Source organism: Euprymna scolopes, chromosome 43 (genome assembly GCF_053919585.1).
Source record: "Euprymna scolopes isolate OS-2025 chromosome 43, ASM5391958v1, whole genome shotgun sequence".
NCBI lineage: Eukaryota > Metazoa > Mollusca > Cephalopoda > Sepiida > Sepiolidae > Euprymna > Euprymna scolopes.
In genome coordinates, this window is record NC_136524.1 from 36,704,709 (window position 1) to 36,726,806 (window position 22,098).

Genomic DNA, 22,098 nt, shown 5'->3' on the forward strand with positions numbered 1-22,098 from the left:
AGTAAGGGTGGCTCAAGCTATTAGCAATAAACAACGCTTCTACACTATCAGAACAAAATTTTGTCGTCAATAAATGAAATTTTCAGATAAAAAAACGATGGTTTCTACTGATTATTTTGTCAATTCCAAATTATGCAATCGAAGTTACCTGAATATTATTGAATCATTTAAAAAAAAAAAGTTTAATCGTGTTAGCAGATGAAAAATTGCCTCCATCTTATTTAAATCAAAACAGAAAATTACCTCTCCTTTCAACTCTCCTGTGTCTTAGATAAGGAGTGATGCCCACAGCAAATGATCGTTTTCTTCAAATTCTATTTTTTAAAAAAAAATTTTTTTTAACATGGAGTTCACCACTTATCAAGGCCCATGGGCCACTCGAGGATAAGGGTTATTGTGTGTACAGTAATCAATGGGATAGTGTAGTAATAGTATTAGAGAATTGATAAAGTGTCATTACTTAAGGGGGCGGTTCATCAGGAATTTGTGTTGGACTTGAAGACATCCAGGTTGAAGTCGAGAGGGAAACAGGCAAGTGGAACAGAGTTTCACAGGCGTGCAGTTCTAAGAAAGAAGCTTTGTTCATGGAATCTACGTTTTGATTTAGGCACAGATAAGGAGTGGGGAAAATTATTGACAGTGGTTTCAGCTAGTCGGGTGTTTTTTGAAAAAGATTGGTGAGGGGGGACCAGAGAATGGAGCTCATACAAGCACTTGCCATGGAAATAATGATAGAACAAAGATAGGCTTGCTAACGTCTCTTCTGTGGGAAAGAGCTTGCAGGGAAGAGAAAATAATTTTAATAAATAATTTTCTACCTTATCGATTTTCATAATTGTTGGATATGTTCATCATAAAAATACAAGGAATACATAGTTACCATTGTTTTCATGTGAAATTCAGTTTTACGATTTCTGAAATTTTGTTCTGATAGTGTAGAAGCACCCAATAAACTAATCCTATCTCAAAGAGAACACAAAACTTAGGAAGGTAGACGCCCTAGAACTCTGCAGAACAAACACTACACTGCAAAATCAACAGGGACCAAGTCATTACAAAAATGATCTAATTTTTGTTGATTTCGGGGGCCAAGATAGAAATCCTTAGCTATAGTATTATTAGATGAATAAATTCTGACACAGAAAACAGCAATTCTTTCTCCTTTTGTCAGAAACATTGATTATAGAATGTGAAGACTAAAGTCTACAGTATGCTGTTGTCCAAAATCCATTAGTAAATAAAATTAAGACTGTTTTTTAGTACAACAGATTTAAGGATATTTTTTACAGACTACCTGCAGTGACAAAATAAATATGGAAAATGAAGTGTAAAAATAAAATATTGTGGAAAGTAAAATAAACATGTAAAAAACATGGGTTGAACTAAGAACAAACAGTCTCACCAAAACTGTTGGTAAAAGCATAATATAAGGCGACATGGTGTTCTTGGTATTGGAAGAATAGGCAGAATTTGCTCAAGAGCTTTAGAAAGTTTATTCAGTGTACATTAAGTAATGTTATACATTCCTCTATTGTTAAACGTATTTTTCTCCTCTTGAACCTAACCTAATCAATGGCAAAAGTTTTGAAGTTGAACTTTGATAATAAATTTTTTTTTTTTTTCTTTGCTAAACTTAAAAATCAGGAGTCAGAGTTGGATACTTTAGAATTGTCAGTCAGAATTTTGCGGAAGGTTAAATTTCCTTACAAAAGAAACAAAAAAAATAATTCAGTCCCAAAGATGCCTTTAACAAATGCTTAAGTGACTGAAATAATGCATAAATGTCTGGCATCCTTTAGAATGCTCCATCCCCAGTAAAAAAAAAAAAAAAAAAAAAAAAAAAATATGAAAATTAAACAAAAGAGAAACAACTGCCCAACTGTTCTCAATCATGTGGCAAAGCTTTGAAGAGTATGTTATCGTTTTTTTTTTTTTTTTTTTTTTTTCATAGTGGGATAGTGGACTCAATTATGTTTTCCTATAAAAATCTGTTTATTTAGCAAATTTTTAATCTTTACTGAAGTAAAAATTAAAAAAAAGACTTCATTTTTAGGAATTTTACTAATACAGAAAAATACAACTTAATTTGACGTAAATTTAATTTGAAATATACTCATAACCTTGTCATTAGAATGTAGAGTTTAATTTTTTTTATTCTAATCTTTTTTTTATCATCAGCTTTCAATGTATCATGAAGACAATTTGTTATAAAGATATTATAGATGTCTTTATTTAATAAGAAATGTATTTTCTTTTTTGTAGGCTATGAGTGGGAGTTTAAGTCCTGCTGTACGAGCAGCTACACGGCAACCAATTTCTCTAACTGTGCAAGACCTTACTTCGGTATCAGCTACGCAGGTGGCTGCTCAAGTGGTCGCTGCCACACAACAGGGAGTTGCTCAATCGGCAACTCCAGGACAAGCAACTGCAGCAACATTGCAAACTACAGTCGGGACAGCTGCAACTGCAGTGATGCCCACAGCAAATTTGACTGCAATGCAAATAACAAATCCCCAGAGAATAATTACAACTACAGGTATTTTAACCTTTTTTATTTAAATTAGAAATTTTTAAAATATCATATTCGTATTTGTTTATTTATTTATTTATTTTTTTTTTTTTTTTTTTGTCAGGATAGATTAAATAATTTTCGAAATTTTATAAAGTGAAAATGAGCAAATAAAAATTCCAGGGATCCTGTTTTTATTAAAAGATTAGCATGGGTGCCTGGCGTTGCCTGGGTGTTGGAGGTGTATTCTGAGCAAAAAAAAAAAAAAAAAAAAAAAAAACGGGCAATTTTCTTTTTTTAACTTAGACCCCTTAACATTTATGGTTTTGGGCTCAAATCAAGTTATTAAGTTAGATCCATGTCCAAGGAACCTAAAATTGTCGGAGGAGTTTGGTAGAGTTCTCAAAGGTCAAATCGTTGAACTTTGACCCCTTAACAGCCAAATTTCTGGCCGAAACCCGATCACATAGATTTTCCCAAATCTTAGGCATCAAGCAATAAGCCCACTCCCCCCAGAAAAGACTTTAGAATGTTTTGAAATATGTATAAATAAAGGTTTTTGCAATAGTTCCATAATATAGAACCAGAGCTGTAATAATAAAGGATCAAATGTAGGGGACAAATTTATTAAATAGTTTTTATTTGCATACAATTGTTTCAGCCTACCTCAGTCTTCATGATATAGAGTATGCTCTTATTAATCATGTAATAAAAAATTCATCATGCAAATAAGAATTGTTCTTCAATGAATTTAGAAAAAAAATTGTGTTTCTCAATTTTTGATATAAGGATTAATTATTCATATTATTTGGATTATTCAAACTACTGTTCTCATCTTGAGTGGTATTCTTGGAACGGTTCAGTTGATATAACCTCCAACCTTCAGGTGTATCTTGTTAAACTTGGGAATCTATACAGAATTTTGAATGGAACGGGATAGATGCTCTCATTCTCGCAGTCTGAACCAAGTACAAGTTTTAAGTAATTGGCAATTATATTTTTAATATTGCCTGCAGTAAGGATTGAATTTTCAACCTCCAAAAGAGTGTCACTTAGAACTCATAGAGTACTAAGTAAAATTTAGTATTAAGTTACGATGTTACTCCCATGGATTAAATAAAGATTCACTTGAAGAAGATTGGTGATAACATCTGAAACATTGTTAGAATAACATCCAAGATACAAACAGTACTCCGAATAATATAAATTTTAAAAATTTGTTCAATATATTTGCTGATGTTTACATAATATTAGAATATTTTGAATCAATTTTAATCTCTAGGAATTTCCACTCTTATTATTGTGAGTTTGTACAAATGTTTAATTTTTTTTTATTCTTATTTTTTACAGCAAGCACCACAGTAAAACATAAAGTTGCTCAACAACAAAAAGGACTTTCACCTCAGATGGTCTTAAAAACTGCATCCATTCCTGCTCAGAAGTTGGGAGGAGCACAATTAACTGTAAGTAAAACACATGCGTTTCTTTAAAAATATATATTTTTTTGTCATGCGTGTCAGATTTTTGTATTTATCACAATCCAGCTGTAAAGTTCTGTTCGGAGGGGAGGGGGGCAGCTACTATATAATGCGACACAATAGAGTGCATAAATATCTCCACTGGACCATCTGTAAAAAAGTTGGATAACGAATGCAGCAGAAAGTCCTGGGAACATGTTTACCAGAAACAACAGTTGGAAATAAGTCATACACCATCCACTGTAGACTATGCAATTCCTACAACTGCATATCTAGAAAACGGCGCTAATCAGCCTGACATAATGATATTGTACAAGGAGAAAGGAGCAACCCTAGTAGAAGTTAATGTCCTCGGTGATGCTGGGTTAAACAGAGCTGAGAGGGAAAAGATAAAATCTCATGTACAACATGAAAAGAAACTGGAATCTTAGTAAGTTTGCCATCTTTCCAGTAATTATAGGAGCAACTGGACTTCTTAAGAATTTCAAAAACTACCTGACAAGTATACCCAATGAACTAAGTGTAAGAGAAATTCAAACAATTGCATTTAAAGGGGTAGTTATAGTCTTAAAACAACCTCTTCATTGGAATGTATGAGTTTGCGGGTGAATGCCTGGCATCTGGTAAAACAAAATAAGATAATTGAATATATATATATATATATATATATATATATACACACACACACATACACACCAAGGATTGCTAGAAACACCATTCATTGATTTCACTTTGTCCTACACAAGCCTAACAGTTGTCAATTACATAGGATGTGTTTAGCGGTAGAGGATACTTTGAGATCAATATGAGCTGTCACCTCATCGATTTACCCAGAGATTGTGACATTGGATGAAAGCATGAGGTGTTTCTTCTTCAAGTGTATTGTAGCATGAACATCCAAGCCATCCCCAATTCTGGAACTGTGTTGTATGTCATTGAGAGATGACATATTCCGGGACAATTGCTAAGTTAGAGAGTTACTGAGATGGTTCATTGCTGGCACCTAACTCAATTCTGAAGAGATCTCCTCTTATCATTTGAACCACTCAATGAATGAATCATCAGCTGTCCCATCAATAATCTCCTCTGGAATTCCTTTTCTGGAAAATCAAGAATTAGTCACTGGATCAAGTGGATGAAAGGTTACTGTAATTTAAAACATGTGAATTAAATGTTTTGTATTGAATATCTTATATATAATTTCTCATATGATTGCCAGGTTTTGATTTTTCTGTTATAATATATTTTGTTTTCCCATCTTTAACATATGTAAGTCTGTCATTTCTAACCATCCTACATCACTCCATAGAACCTACATGCCATCCCACACTCACCAAACCTAATTTAACATGGAGAACACGACCCATTCTCTCCACCAGACAGTTGATGACTGCTCAGATACACAATATGTACTGTATCTGTATATAAATCAATTGTTTGCATTCTTTATCAATTCTCTTTATATTGTTTATATATTTTTTTATATAATTTAAGTGTTTTTTATTAAAAACAACTTCATATTTTCAACAGAAAAACCATGTTGAATTACTACGCCAGCAGCAAGCAAAAAGAACTACACTTACTTCTCCAGCAGTTACGCTGACCAGCACCCAAAAATCTCTCAATTTATCTGATGTTGTTCAAATGCAGGTAAGATTACTATACTTGTTTATATTTTCTAATATGTTGTGTTTTATTTTTTTGCTTGATGCTGACTCAATGTGATTAGAATTGTTAAATGTGATTTTGATCTGGTTAAACAAAAAATTAAAATGTATTAAGGTATATCTAAACTTTTCTCTAGAAAAATATTTCTTTTAATTTTATGCAATCAGGTTCACATATAAAAAAAAAAAAAAAATATATAAGGACCAGCAAAAAAAATGTAGTTTGAATTATTTTGATTTGTTTAAAAACAAAATTATGTTTAACACACATGCACACAGTATAATTTTTTTTATTATTATTTATCTAAACAATATAAGCTATTCAATTGCGACTTTATTCAAAATTCCAGTATCATCAGGTGATTATACATTTGCTAAAGCAATAAGTGAATTATTAATTTGATTTATTCAGAAAAGTACCAACCAACCTCTTTACTCCAATACGACTTTTAAAACACAACAAAAAACTCACTTAGATTAGATGTATATTTTGCTGTCTCCACATGGGGGTCATCTCTCTAGGTTAATACCAATAAAATGAAAAAAAAGGATGTTTTGCTTTGATAAGGGCATGTATTTGCTGAAAGACTCAGCTTTTAAAATAAATGAATTTATATATATATATATATATATATATATATACACACACACACACACACACACACACACACACACAATTAAGCTTTTAAATTTCGATAAGTAATACCATACAAAAGTAATAATCTTGAAAAAGGTGTATTATAACAAAGGCTCAGAAAAATTATTTTTAATGATTTTAATAATTTAATAAAGTATTTCATAACATTTCTTGGTTTTCTAATATTTTCAAATTAAAATATACAGTGTACAGTTATTTCATTGAAATTATACAACTTTTCATATATTTATTTATATTTAAAAAAAAAAAAAAAAATTGATAATTTTGTTAATACTACTTTTGGATTTGTTTAACAATAGACAGAGGTATGAAAAGTGGTCAAAAACAAATATAAGAAATAAATGTTACCAAAGTTACTTTTCTATATATCTGGATAAGTTTTTGTTTTAACTGATTTTAAAGTGTGAAAAGCAAGTGGTGCTGAGCGCTTCAGTTAAAATGAAAACAAAGATGGCGCTCTGATGCTCTCTTTCCTTTGGAGTCTCAAGAATTGATCAAAACTTAAAAAAAAAAAAAAAAAAATGAAGATACTGACAGAAATCCATCCAATAAATGTCACAGTGATTGTGTTTCGCATTTTAAACACTCTTTAAAATATATTAAACCACTAAAAACTTATCCAATTAGGAAGAGGAGTAACTTATCTTGCCTTTGGTAACATTTATTTGTTATGCCTTTGTTTTTTTGACTATATTATGTATTTGTTTTTCGTACCTTGATGGATTATAAAATAAACCCCTACTTTTAGTTCAATTTGAAGATTACCTAGATGTAAAGATTAAAATGACATTTAAAATATTTTATAGCAGCAAGGTCAGAAACATAAAGACAGGACAAACTTGAGGCATACTGAGGTGGCTATGATAATTAATCGTCATCGCATGGCACAACAGCAGCAGCAACAACAACAACAGCAGCAGCAGCAGCAACCACAACAGAGTTTACAAATACAGAAAATGGTGGCACAAGCTCAAAGCACCCAAACTCAGGCTACAGTTACCGCAACACAAGCACAGGTAAGACATTAAATAAATGCTTTTTAAAAAAATCTTTGATGCTACATCTGAGATGGGATTGCAGTTATTTAGACATTATTTAGTCAAGTGGATAAAAAAAAAATATGTGAATAAATGATTTTGCAGAAGAATAAATGACACAAGTTTACAGCAAACAGTGTCAGATAAAATATTTATTTTGTTTTCTTAAAAAAAAATTTTTTTTTTTTAAATCAATTTCATGCAGGAATATATTTTTTATAAAAACTAAAATCAAATTCAAAACAATGAAACAGCAACATTTTATTATTCTATGCAAAAAATAATTAAGTTTAATGCAAATTATTTTATCTGACACCGTTTGCAGACGAACTGTTTGCAGCAATCAGTGTCAGATAAAAAATTATTCTGTTTTCCTAAGAAAAAAAACAAAAAAAAAACAATAAATATTTCATAAAGTAATATATATTTTTATATTAAAAACAAATTCCAAACAATAACGTTTTTATTATTTTATGCAACAAGTAATTGTGTATGATGCCAATTATTAATATGTATCTTTTATTAAATCTTCAGGCATTATCTTCTGCTCAGATCATAAGCCAGGCTGTTACTGCTCAAACAGCAACTTCTTCAGCTGCAACCTCACTTCCAGCCATCATGAAAACAATTACAACACATGGGACGCCATTATCTATACCTGTAAATATGACCGGACAAAAAACGCAAGTTGGTAAGTCGTCAGTATTGTAAATAGATATTTATATCAGCTCTAACGTAATTTTTTTATTTAATTTTTTTTTTTTTTTTTTTTTTTTTTTTTATAGAAATCAATATGTTAACAGTTAAAACAAATAAGTTTCAATTCTGCAAAGAATCTAGACACCATTGGAATTTTCCTTCAATTCCATCAAGGGTCACTAGGGCTAATTATTGGTTAGGTCTATAATATAACTGAATTATATTAGAACATAAATTCATTTTCTTTAAATAAATTTTCTTTGTATTATAAGTATAAATAAATTAAACAATGAATGTATTGGTGAAGAATATTTGAAACAATTTTTATTGGTCGTTTTGAAATAACAAATTTGGGATTCATGAAACCCATTTGTTTTACAGTTGTAAGTTTTTTTGTTGTATATTTTTGTTTAAGGAAACATCACTGCTAACAGTTCTTTTTATTGATGTCATATTTCACTTATTTTAAAATTTAATTTCAAAGCAAAAAATTGTAAGCATGGCTATATTTGAGCAATATGTATCCATACAGCCAACGCTCAGTGAACATTACTTATATATATATATATATATATAGTGCTTGTGTCTTATAATTGGATATCAAAACAGGCGTTTTAAGTAATATATTCAAAAGTAGTAAAACTTCTAAAAATTAAAAAAAAAAAAAAAAAAAAAATTGAATAAAAAAAAATAATTGCAAGAAAAATAAAATTTATCTAATAATGCAGTTCTAATGGTTCTGTATGACAAATGGAATCACTGAATCAATGAGTATCCAAGTGTACTCCTGCCTCGTTCTGAACCCCATATTACCATGTCACAGTCACACATGATGTGCTGTCCTTCATTAAATACCATTTCTTATAGGCATGCATACACTGAACCGAAAGAGTTTGCAAGTGTCTAAATTTGAATTATTTCCTTAAGGAAAATAATATAATGCAAATAATGCAAACATAATTTTATGTGAAGTATTCAAATTTTCAGTGAACAGAAAGTTTTGCAAAATACAAAAATAAAAAAATCGACAAATACTTATTAATGTATTCACATTTTCTTATGCACTTATTAATACGTTTTGCCACTAAGTATTTCAGTCTAAAGTATGTTTGTTTAAATATCGATTTGCTCGAATGAGTCATTTAATGTATTCAGATCTTCCACCTATAGATTTTATCAGCTTAACTAGTCTCTTATCAACACCATGAACAAAATTTTTCAATTGTTCTCCTGGAACTTCTCTGCAGGCTTTGCAAACAGCTTCTCTCACAGGTTGTCTACTCTTGACTACTGTTTGCCATTCTCATAAACCTTTATCAGTGACCACATCATCTCAATGGGATTCTAAATCAGGGTTATTAAGTGGCCAGATCATTAGCTTAAATCCATCAATGTCATGAGTGCTGAACCAAGATCTGGAAACATGTGAAGGCATGTTATCGTGCTTTCCTCATCCGATATCTTTTGATACCATGGGTGGAAATTTCTTGTTAAGATGCAGTAGATTTCAGAGTTCATTTTCACATTTTGTTGAACTCTGAAAGGACCAGCAATTGTTTCCAAGCAATCTTTTCCAAAACATGACACCTCCACCACTTTGTTGCCTTTTCATCCGAATCCAGGATTGTCTTCCATTCAAAATCCATCCTCTTGCCCATCTATCTGGGCAATCCAAGGAGGCCCGACATTCATATATCCAAAAAATAACTTTGTAAAGTCTTGCTTCATGTATCAGCCTGGCCATTCCAGTTGTTTTTGACAGTGTAATTTTGATAGAGGAGGAGAGGCAACCATTTTTTTTATGATATCCAGCTTTTGATGGTCGACGTTGCTGGTTGTTTTGGGTATATCAACAATCGCAGCTTCATCGAAAATGGTATTACTGTTTGCATTTGGGTTCTTGATCAGTGCAGATTTCAATTTATGAACTTGTGCAGAAGAAAGAGCTTTTGATTTGAATTTTGAGTTTCATTCGGATGACACCACCATCTTTAACAAATTTCTTCATTTTACAATGATCACGCTTCAATTGTTTGGCATGTTGACTTCCCAGTTGATAATAAATTTATAATTTTAGTTTCATCTTATGTTAATGGAACTCTTCTTGCCATCTTTAGGATGCTTGCAAACTTTAATGGTTCAGTTTAATTTGCCAAAAAAAAAAAAAAAGGGTAAAATTAGCTAAATATCTGTAATAGAACTATTTCATTGAAGTTGATGATAGAAATTACATTTGTTGGTTTTTCATAATTTAAACAGTGAATTATTGGTGTGTGTGTGGGGGGGGAGCATGTTTACCTGCAAATTCTTTCGGTTTGCAGTGTAGATTTAAGGAATGTCTATGTCAAATAAAAACTATATGAGTGTAAATAAAAAGTAGAAATAAAAACTGAGTGTAAAAACTTTTTTTGTTTTTTAGCTAAAGGGACAACTTTTGGACAACTTACACAGATGAAACAGGTTCATTACTCACAACATCAGCATCAGCAATTGCAACGTAGAACTGCATTCCAAGCACCTAAAGGATCAAGTAAGTATTTTATGAACAAAATGTAAAGAACTATTAAAAATATCATAATGATAAATGTCTACAAACAATAAAATATTACAATCTTGGTAAACTTTTTAATTTTCTTTCTATTTTTAATATTTTTCATCAGAAATCACTACTTTTTTCGGGTCCCCCTTTTTTTTTTCTTTTTTTCTTTTTTTTTTTTTAATTGTAATTGAATTCAGCCAATTTCTGAAATTTTAAAAGTTTTGAATCATAAAGCAATAACTTTATCCTAGCTCTGGATCCATAGCATTGCTTTAAATTCTGCTGATGAAAGATCTGAAGAGACTTCAACAAAAATAGATTCATTTTTATCATATTTTTACATTTTTTTATTTTTCATTTTATACTTAATATATTTTTGCAAGATTTTACAAAATATAAAAATAATTTTTTTTTTAAATTTAAATCTTCGAATTTTAGTCTGGCTTCAATGCTAGAAAGGAATAATAATAATACGAATACAAATTTTTATGATTATAAAAAAATTCATTGTTATCATTATTTTCTTTTTCCAGCATTGGGCCAGACCTATGTGTTTTTTCTTGTTTTTTCAATCATTCTCATCATTGTTCTTTTCTTTTTTTTCTAGCTTTGAGCCAGGCCCAAGTTGGAGGCAAAACACCTTTAGTTCAAATAATCCCAACACAGAAAACGATAATGATGCAACAACTAAATCAACTCATGAAGAGTCAGACAGCCAATCAAAGTGCAGCCATACAGCAAATTATCACAACACAGCCAACCATTATTGCTACCATGAACCAACCTCAACCAACAGGGACTCACATGGTTGCTAAAGTGTCCCTGGCAACAGGTACCCCAACCTCTCAGATACAAACAATATCTGCATCGCAAATCAACATCACTCAGGAATCTGCAATAAGTGGTTCAACTCGGACAGTGAGCACACTCGCTCAACCCACGTCAGCTGTTGTTAAAACAGTTGGTCACGAGACCAGTGTCCAAGTTCATCCAACACATACTACACTGACACAAAGTACAAAACTGACAAGCCTGTCACCAGTGGTATCACAGGCGCTGCAGGCAAATCAGTCATTGCAGCATTTGCAAATGACATTTCCTCCTAGACACGTGCAATCAGCCCAGTCTTCTGGGCTCCCTACACTTCCCACAACAGTGACTGTAACACCAGCATCACAGACTGTACACCACACACCTGTTACAGTTGCAACTGTGGTCAGCCAACCAATACAACAGCAACAAGTAGTACAACAAGTAGTACAGCAACAACAACAACAAACACCACAGCAACAGCAGCAGCAAACAGTTCAACAGACACCACAGACTGTTTTACAACAACAGCAGCAACAACAGCAAAAACCTTCCCATTATGCAATGAGAACCCGAAACACCCCAAAACATTAAATCCTATCTCCTAATTTCTCTCTCCTTTCATTTTAAAAAAAATAATGTTAATTTTTAAAACTGTTATTCTTTTATCTTTTTATTCAAATTATTAAGCCAAAAAGTACACCTTAAATTTCCAGATGTCTTTTGAATGTTCATTCAAAAGAAAAGGAAAAAATTATAAAATTTTGTTTTAGAATGAAAAATATATTTACTCATATTTTTCTTTTGTAAGTTTTAAAAATAATTTAGAGGAGGTGGTGGAGGGCAAGGTGTATGTAATAATATTTGAATTTAAATTCAGATCTCTGATAATAATTTTTTTTTTTTTTTTTTTTTTTTTTTTTTTTTTTTTTTGCCTTCTTCAAAAAAAAAAATATTTGGGTTTGTTGAAGATCTAGTCCTACCTTCCTTCACTTTAAAAAAATTTCTGTTCGTGTCAGGTTTTATTTTTTATTATTTCATTTTAATACTGCACGTTTAGTTAATTATGTGTGTGTTAAGAATAATCAACTTATCTATCTTAGTGCCTACATTATAAAAAATATTACGTTAGCTTTATAAATGTTGATACAAAATTCTCTTGTACATTATATATGTACATACACACACACACGTCTAAATTATTGCAAAGCACATTAATATCTATAAAATACTATATATATATTTGTTCAAGATTTATATATATATATTTTCAAGATTTTTATATATTTTATATATATATATATATATATATATATTTTCAAGATTTATATTATATATATATATATATGTGTTCATTCGAGATTAAAGATCATGCCTCGACTAAAACCAGAGGCTGTTTTTGTCGCCTGATGATGTCTTTAGACTGAAACAGTAGATTTACTGTCGCGACTAATGGTAATTTTGTTTACCTGTGTGTGTGTGTGTGTGTGTGTGTGTATACATGTACATCTCTCAAATGTTGGTTATGTGAATTATTTGAAATGCATAAAATAGTTATCCCGTAAAATATTTCCCCAAGTTGAGACAATCTGTGTATTAAGATGCGATCCTCAGACACATGGTTGTATGTATGTGTGGGATTTAAGATCTCAAGACGACCTCGTAAATGTTGTGTAATGTATGGTGTTTGTCTTCGTTCTTTGCTTACAGGCCATGTAGATCTGCAGCTGGTCTGAGTAGTAACAGTGGAGAAATGTGATGAGGTTGCACTCAGTTGTGAAGTAGCAGCAAAGTATTCTTATGTGTGTATGTACATAAATGTATGTGTATTTATATTTTTAATGGTTGTGTGTGTGTGTGTGTATGTAAATATCTGTATTTATATTTTTGTGTGTGTGTGTACGTACGTAAATATCTATTTATATTTTTAATGGTTGTGTTTATGTGCATAAATGTATATGTATTTATACTTGTAATGGTTGTGTGTGTGTGTACGTAAATATCTGTATTTATATTTTTAATAGTTGTGTGTGTGTGTGTGTACATAAATGTGTATTTATATTTTAATGGTTATGTGTGTATGTGTATTTATATTTTCAATGGTTATATTGCTGATAAGACTTTATTTGGTTTTAGTTACCACATAAGATAAACTTGTATTTAGATTAAGTGTTTTTTAAAAAAAATATCTCTAAATTCTATATTTTTTAAATCTAAATTCAACAAATTTAAGGACAGAACGGATTATAAATAAAGATATTTTGGCAACTGTTAGCTTTGCTCTCCGACTGAGAGCAAGGTGTAGTATCCGTTTTGTCCTCAGTGAGAAAGATATTTTTAGAGTAGGGTGACTTTAAAAAAAAAAATTTTGTACCAATCCAGAGTAACTTTTTTTTTTTTTTTTTTTTTTGAAGAGCTGGATTTTACCCCTTCCCTATCGACCCCGGTCCCCACCACCACCTCATTAGAAACCTATTTTGTGTCTAACTCTGCCCTCAAAGAGAGGCAAATAAATAGGAACTGCTAATTCATAAAAGAATTTTGTGATATTTTTTCTCTAGATGTCATTAAGCTACACCAACATTTCAGATATTGATAAATTGAAAAAGATGATTTTGCAGGCCCTCATCAGCAAAGGATATGTTCAAATCTGTGCATATTTAGAATTGCACTTAATTTTTTAAAATATATATAGAGAGAGAGAGACAGAAATCTTGATAATGTATCTACTCCTCATAGAACAAAAATGTCTTATTCCAAAAGTCATGTAAATTGATCAAGTAGTTTGTTTTTGTTTTTTTTAAGAGGGGGATTTTACGATTTTTAGTGATTAAACAAAGTTTCATTTTGAAAGCAAACAAAATCTATAATCGAATTGAATTGTCATTCTTGAATTTTGGCAAAATTTAAAACAATATGGCTGCTGTCAGCCTCCCTGTTACTTCCTCATAAAATTTGATCTTAAAAAAAAAAAAAAGACTACTCGAGCAATTTACGTGATTTTTGGAATATGATATCTTCGTTCCGTGATAAGTGCATACATCATAAAGATTTTTCTGTGTTTTTGTTTTTTAACTAAATGTAATCTACTATTATATAAAAGGAACTTTGTGCGCGAGTTCGTTCTCTATGGACTTCGAAATAGCTGACCTGGTTTTTATGAAATTTTGCACAAATGTACTTTACATATCTGGCAGTCTTCTTAGATAGGTTTTATATCAAAATGTCTAATAAGTGTTGATAATCTCATGATAGAAGGAACAGGCGATTTTAATGAAAATTAATACCTTATACAGCCCAACATCACAAGTACATTTGAGAAGTTTTCTTACCACACAAGCCGAGAGGCTTGACATATAAAATTAACAGTAAGTTCTTTGACATGATAGGTGTTTGAAATTAATGTTTCTGATTAGATAACAGTTAAACCATGATAGTTGACTTGCATTTTAAGCTTTAATTCAAGCCGTTATATATAAAAATAATTTTATAAAATCAACAATAGGTTCTCTACAGATTACAATGTATTGTGGACTAAGTCACTGCGGGAAGACATGTAAAGGTTCCTCCCGGTGTACCACAATGGAGCAGGCAATTAATCGATTTGATTGAAAAATGGCCGATTTCGCCGATTTCAATGACAATAAAAATATGGGAGTGGAAAACATTTGTTGATCATCATTCAATCCTGGACAACGTCAGGTCTCTCTGCTAGTCTTAAATAAACACTAAATAATCAGTTAAGTCCTGGTTAAGATATAAAGAAAATAGTACTTTCATTACCATGAAGGTCAGTAAAAAAAACACAAAAAGATGATTTTTCATTTGAAGAGTTTTAAAGATCTTTCATTTTTTAGTTTTATAACATTTTATCTTTTTGCACTTGAACTTTAAACTTTGTCTTTTTTTTTAAATTTATTTATTAATTTCTTCTTCACTAACCTCCATGCTAATAACAGTATTCTGATTTTTTTTGTATTTGGATTCTTCAGAAATATTGTTCTTATCGTGAGTTCAACGAATTCAAAAACATCATCTTCTGATATTGGTGAACTTTTTTTCTTTTTTTTTTTTTTTTAACTTTAATAACTTAACTGATTAATATTAATATAATTAAGAACGATTATATTGTGTCTGATTAATCCTAAAGTAGATGATATATTTAAGTCCCATAATCCAATTCATTATTTCATTTCTTGGCAGAGCATTAGTTATTTCCTTTGACAGATAACAAAACTTGTTTTGTTTCACACACATGGGGGGGGGGCAGATATTTTTTTCCCTCATTGATTTCTTTCAAAAATCAACAAATGGTCTCTCATGACTAGTTTGCCTGTCTATCAGACTTTATCTTCTTGGGAACTATGTCCCCCCTCCTTTTAAATAACAGCTGGTTATGTTGATTAATATCAGCTGTGGATCAAATTAGTTTCATTTAACTCATGGATGTTATGGACAAACGAATGTTTCTGCTTTGCCATTTCAATCCAAAATAAATTTTTGTTGTTTTATTTTTTACTGTAAATCCATCTACTGCTGTCCGGTTTGTTTTGTTCTATTCCTGATGAATGTTAGAATTGTTGAACATACTCTTTCTGGTGAGGGTCCATAACATGTATCTGTAGTTTATGAATATTTTCTTAGAATGTTGTCATTGTTTAGTGTAATAACTAGTTCCCTATTAGATATTAGTTTCAGTTAGTATTACAGATAAACATTAACATTAATTGGTATGTTTTTTTTTTAGTTTTTTATTTTTTTTATTTTATTTTATAATTTTACAAAATGGTACAATGCCTAATAACACAGAAAGCACTGTTGTTTTTTTTTTTTTTTTTTTTTTTTTTTTTCTTTAATGTGCTACAAATGAAAATTACTTAAAACCAGCTTTTTAAAATGATGGAGAAGGAAGTGGAGAGAAAAAAAAAAAAAAACATTATTTGGTTTATTCATGTTGCAAAAAAAAAAAAAACATAAAAGTATTAATTTAATGAATGTAATCTCTGTTTGATTCTAGAAACAGGCATTTTAAGATAATTTTTTTTACTATTTGGTTGCCAATAGTGAGATGAGTTTCCGCATTATTCCCAAACCACTTATTTTTGCTTGGTATATGCAAAGTTATAAATAAAAATTAGTCATATTCAAATAATCCAATATGGAGTCTGAGAGAATTATATGTAATCATAATAACTAAGGGAGGTAATTATGCTCTCTTTAATATTTTTATGGTGAGCTTTAGTTACTTACGTTTGTTTGATATTGTGATTGCATATTTATCTCTATGCCACCTTTTCTGAAATTGCAGGACTATATTGAATTTTTAATATATAATTTTGTTTATTGTAACTCATAATTTTAAGTAAAAATAATTTGTTAGGGAGTAATGCTGAAATTCCTTATAAATAAAGAACCATACATTAAGAAATTATTCATTTTTTATATCTTTTTTTTTTTTTTTAAATAGGAAAACAACAAAACACAAGGTCTTGGGATTTTATCATTACCCAATTAAATTTTCTGGCTTATTTTTCTGTTTTTTTTTTCCAGTTTTTTTTTTCAATGAATTCTATTAGGTTTTGAATGCAAATCAGATGAAACAAAAAATTATTAAACAACAAACAATTAGTTTGTTTTTGTTTTTTCTGAGTATACAAAAATTTAATTCGTAGTTTGTTTTTATTATTCTTTTGTAATTCTGGAGGAAAAAAAGCTATCTTTAGACAAAACTGATTTGATTTCTCTTATGCTATACAAGGTAAACGAATGTTTTAACCTTTTCAATTTTTTAAAGCAGATTGGAAAAAGAAAAAAAATCAGCAAATTAGTGAACTCATATAAATTGAACATTGCTAAACAAAGTAATATTACAAAAAGAAAACTTTCAAGAAGTAATAATTTAGTCATTTATTAAGTTTAACATTCTATTGAAAATATCCACCATAGCCATTTTGAAAACTTGTTTGAAAGATCTAACATTTGAAGTCTTTTAATGGAGATTAGAAACCAGTTCACTCAAGTTTTAACCGCTGATAAAATATGCTTAAATATATTTTAATTCATGCAGATTTTGCATTTATTATTACGGAGTCAATTCTCTATTGTACCTAAAAAAAAAAAAAAAAAAAAAGACTTTGGTGCCATCAGCTTGAATCAAAGCCAAAGCATTTAGTTCCCTATCATTGACAGATAAGAAAGATTTAAAATTAAACCACTTTGAGTTATTAATGAATTTGCACATGCACAAAAATTTAAAAAATATATCTACAAGTTGAAATCATCATTTTGTATTTCAACTTGCCGACATATATCTGTATTCGTTATTTGTCCATCCCAACCAAAGATTTTACTCAATATCAACCATCCTTAGTGTGTGATTTCTATTTCCTGTTAATTTCAGCATTATGTAACCAGTAAGTAGTGTAAGAGTTTATCGGTTAAATATTTACAAACGTACTGTTTTATTTATATAGATAAATTGTTGTACTAACTAGTTAATTATGCCAGGCCAGTTGTATTGTTGTTTTACTATTTTAAAAAAAAAAACAACTTTTTTCACCCCTTTCTCATAAGCCATTCATTAATTAATTACAACCATGTATTTGCACTTTAAACAGTAAGGTTTAAAAAAAATATTAAGCAGCTCCGAATGTTGTCTGTATTATTAACCTTGTTGTTTAACCTCTAATGCCATTAATATTTTCTTGTCTTTTCTCTACACAATTTAAAAAGAAAATGTCCCAGAAGAGGTGAATGCATGCATGAAAGAAACCTCATGTTCATTTTCCTTATTTTTTTTTTTTTCATCTTTTTTTCATCCTTATTTTTTTTATAGACATCATCTTTTATATTTTTATTTTACATTTTGTACAGTGTCTTTTTTTTTTTTCTTTTTTTTTGTATGTAAAAATCTTGAATTGTAAAAAAGTTTTAAATAATAATAAAATATTTAAAAATTGCAACCTCTTTACATTCAAATTATTCTCTTTTCTGATCGCATTTTGGGGTTATGTCAGCTAATGTACTTCCTAAATTCCAGTGTAGCTCTACCGTAAGTCGTGACAAGGCAAATCAGTTTCTTCACTTTTATTGTTCTTCAATATTTCTATTGTGAAGCGATGTATTGAAATAAAATATGAGAAAAGGACATTATTGAAAATAAAAATTAACAAAATTATAAAAAAGATAAAAATAACGCAATTAGTCTTTATTTGCACTTTTAATAACAAAATTTAAAAAAAAAAAGTTTGTATTTTATTTGGAATCTTATAGGAAATATGTTTATGAAATTATAAAAACACATTTTTTTGTTTTTAATTTTTAAAAATAGGCTTTTTATTTGAATTTATATAATAAATATATCCTTATGAAAGTATAAAAGTAAAGTTATTGAAATCAAAATAAATTTCAAACATCATTAAAAAACCTATCCAATATTCCCAAAATGGTTTAAAAAGTGTTTACAATGATTTAAAAAAAAAAAAAAAAAAAAAAAAAAAACTGATTTGAATAATTTGTTCCCCCAACAAAGGAGGGATTGGACCTAGTAATTCACTCCTGTTTGTCTGTTTGCACTTTTCTTATTAACGCCTTGGATGTTTAAAGTTCTGCACAAACATTAGTCATGGTGAAAGTAAATTTTTGCCAGAATGGGTTTTCTTGGATAACTGATTGTCCCCTCCAGGTGTAAAATGTCCCCCAAATCATTCATCTATTTGTTTGCACTTTTCTCAATAACCTCGCCTTGGATTTTTAACAAAAAATTTTCATGAACATTAATCATGGTGAAAGTAAATTTTTTTATTTGTGGAGGGGGACGTTGCATGCTCAGCTTGTTCTTAATTAAAATAAAGCCAAAAAAACTTTTCAATGATTATTAAATAAAAAAAAAAAAGAAGCATCAGAAAAACGTAATCAAAAAATAGTATCTACACACACGCACACACACACACACACACACACAGGGGAGATATAGGCGTGAGAGAAGAAAAGCAAAGGAACTGATTTGCATTGTCACTGTTTCTGGTATCAGCCACGCGGGAAGTTCGGAAGTAGGTTAGCTTTTGTTAATATTTTTTTTCTGCATTTTTGTTACATTCTGAACTTGTTCAAAAGTCATACAGGGTTCGGAGATCTGCTGATTAATACCCTCACCTGTCTCAATTCCTAGCCAAAATAGAAAAGATTCTACTTGTTTTGGTGAGTAGATGTGAACACCCTCCAAAACCTACTAGAAAAGAAAAAACAAAAAAGAAAAATTATTTCTAAATGTGAAGGTGGCTGAATTTTCAAATATGAATTTTATGTAAAACTAGTAGGGCTGCCCAGGTGTGTTGAGGTGGGGGGGGGGGGACACATGGTAGTAGGCAGGCAGGTTCGAACCCATACCATGAAGGAGGAAAAGAATGTGGAAAAAAAAAAAGTGATGTCTTTGCTGTTGCGTCCATCGCAAAACCGGAAGTGACGAACGTCAAAATTAACGCTAGTCAATCAAAGAGTGGATGACTTTCGAAAATATCTGAAAAAAAGCGACCTGTCCTTGTAGAAAACTGACTTGTTGAGGATGAAGGAATTAATGTTTTTGGCCAATTTTTTGATATTTGTTGTCCGAAAGTTTGAGGTTTAAAACAATACCAGTTTCATCACGTTACGACGCGTCTGTCAAAAGTTTTATACATACATACACAGACAGGTGACATTTATATTATAGACTAGCCTGGGTGCCCAGGGGTTGGGTGTGTGTTGAGCAAAAAAAAAAAAAATGGTATTAGGGAGGCAGGCTTGAACCTCTACTGCGAAGGAGGAAAAGAATGAAAAAAAATGTGACGTTTTTGCTGTTGCACTCCAAACCAGAAATGACGTAGGTTTAAATTAAGGCTAGATAATTGAAAAGAAGGGATTACTTTCGATGAGGGTAAAGGAATTAATGTTTTTGGCCAATTTTTTTATGTTTGTCATCTGAAGGGTCGGGCTTCAAAACAATACCGATCTCATGAAAATCCGTCGCCTCTGTCAAAAGTTTTAGGCAAACATACAAACTTACATACATTTAAACAGACAGGTCAGATTTATATTATAGATGACTCACTAAATTTTTTGTACCACTAACCCTAAGTCCAACTGGCAAGGTCTTAAAATCACATGCAGTATTATTTTTTTTATAAGTACCATATAATCAATGCACAGATATTATCTCCCATAGCAAAAATATATATATATATATATATATATATATATATATATATATATATATATATTCTTTTTAATTTAAAACAAGAGTAACTCTTAAATATTTATATAAAAACTGATTACACACTCTTAAAAAATCTGTTTTTTGTTTGTTTGTTTGTACAAGTTTTTAAGGGTGTCAACATGTAATCACCTAAAAACTAAAAAGTAGAACATTTCTTTTTTTTTTTTACTTTTTTTTTTTTTTTTTTTTTTTTTTTTTTTTAGACGGGGGACAAATTGAATGGGGATGTTAATCTGCAGTCATAGTCGAACCGTCACATCCAGGCAACCCAGGCATAGTTGATCAGATCTTAATTTGCAATTTCCTTGCCATGTGCATCATGCTTATGAGGAAGCATCATGCTTTAAAAAAAAAAAAAAAGTCTTTGTTCAGAATTTCTCCTATATTAAAAATCAAAAATGAAGAAAAATCCATACAATGTATGTACCTGTAGCAAAACGAAAACTTCACATGCCAAAAATTATGTAAATTTATCAAGTAAATTAATTTTTATAAACAAAAACCATACCTAAGTGAATAATAGGAATTTGTAGGCATTACAACATAAACCTAATAAGCATAAATTATTCTTGAGTTATCTCCCTTAGTTTCTTTAATTTTCTTTTTTTTCTCCAAATGTCAGACAATGGTCAAGCTTCTCGATCAATTTTCATGATTTTTGGAATATGATATTTTCATTTCATTAAAGGTATGTTCATCATACAGATTCTTCTTTATTTTTTTTGTTTTGTTTTGCTTGTTTGCTTTTTAATATAGGGGGCATTCTGAATAAGAACTGATGAAATAAAATCGACAAAGAATATCTGTTATTCTTGATTAAGCATATCTAAAGAAACGATTGATAGCTAAATTCGCAATGCATGAATGGCCTTCTTCTGATTGAAGAAACAATGGACACCTTCTGTATGCTTGTTTGCACAATAGGCTTTTTAGGGAGGAGGCAAAAGATGCAGATTCATCACAATCGGTGGCTACATTTCTGTTAACCAATATTGTTTTAAAGAGAAATCCAAGTTTCTGAGAAGCAATTCCGGGATAAGTGGAGAAGAAAGACTGGTGTTATTTTGGAGTTTTCCTTTTTCTAAGTCTATCAAAAGCTTGTGAGTCTGGCTAAATATTTGATCGATAGCTACTTAATATAAGTTCATTTGACATGTTATGGGGAAAGTGTGGCAATAGGTTCTCCTCTCACTAACTGAAGTTTTATTCTGGCTAACCAGAATTCAGTTGGTAAAGTTTACATATGTAATTCTACTCAGCTTTTCACCTTGAGTCATTCCCGATTTGATTTGAATGGAAATTGTCTACCCCTTTTGCTAACATATTCAACGCTAGGTGGCACTTTATTAGTATTACTATTTGAAAAGTCTACTAAAAAGAATAGCATTGACTGGGTTTGTTTGTTTTTTTTTGTTATTGTTTCTTTTTTTTTTTTTTTTTTTTTTTTG

The 22,098-nt window shown here is 30.3% G+C and overlaps 1 protein-coding gene across 2 annotated transcripts in view; it reads left to right on the forward strand.

Moving 5' to 3' along the window:
* LOC145268292 (chromatin remodeling protein domino-like) overlaps positions 1-12,329 on the forward strand; it is a 106,501-nt gene extending 94,172 nt beyond the window's left edge. For both annotated transcript variants that reach the window (XM_080123699.1, XM_080123698.1), the window contains 7 exons: positions 2,263-2,536; positions 3,860-3,972; positions 5,518-5,637; positions 7,119-7,328; positions 7,884-8,040; positions 10,468-10,578; positions 11,195-12,329. In XM_080123699.1, coding sequence (XP_079979825.1) covers positions 2,263-2,536; positions 3,860-3,972; positions 5,518-5,637; positions 7,119-7,328; positions 7,884-8,040; positions 10,468-10,578; positions 11,195-11,991 — 1,782 coding nt within the window. In that variant the 3' untranslated portion in view covers positions 11,992-12,329. The remainder of the gene's footprint in view (positions 1-2,262; positions 2,537-3,859; positions 3,973-5,517; positions 5,638-7,118; positions 7,329-7,883; positions 8,041-10,467; positions 10,579-11,194) is intronic.
* The last annotated feature ends 9,769 nt before the right edge of the window (positions 12,330-22,098 follow it).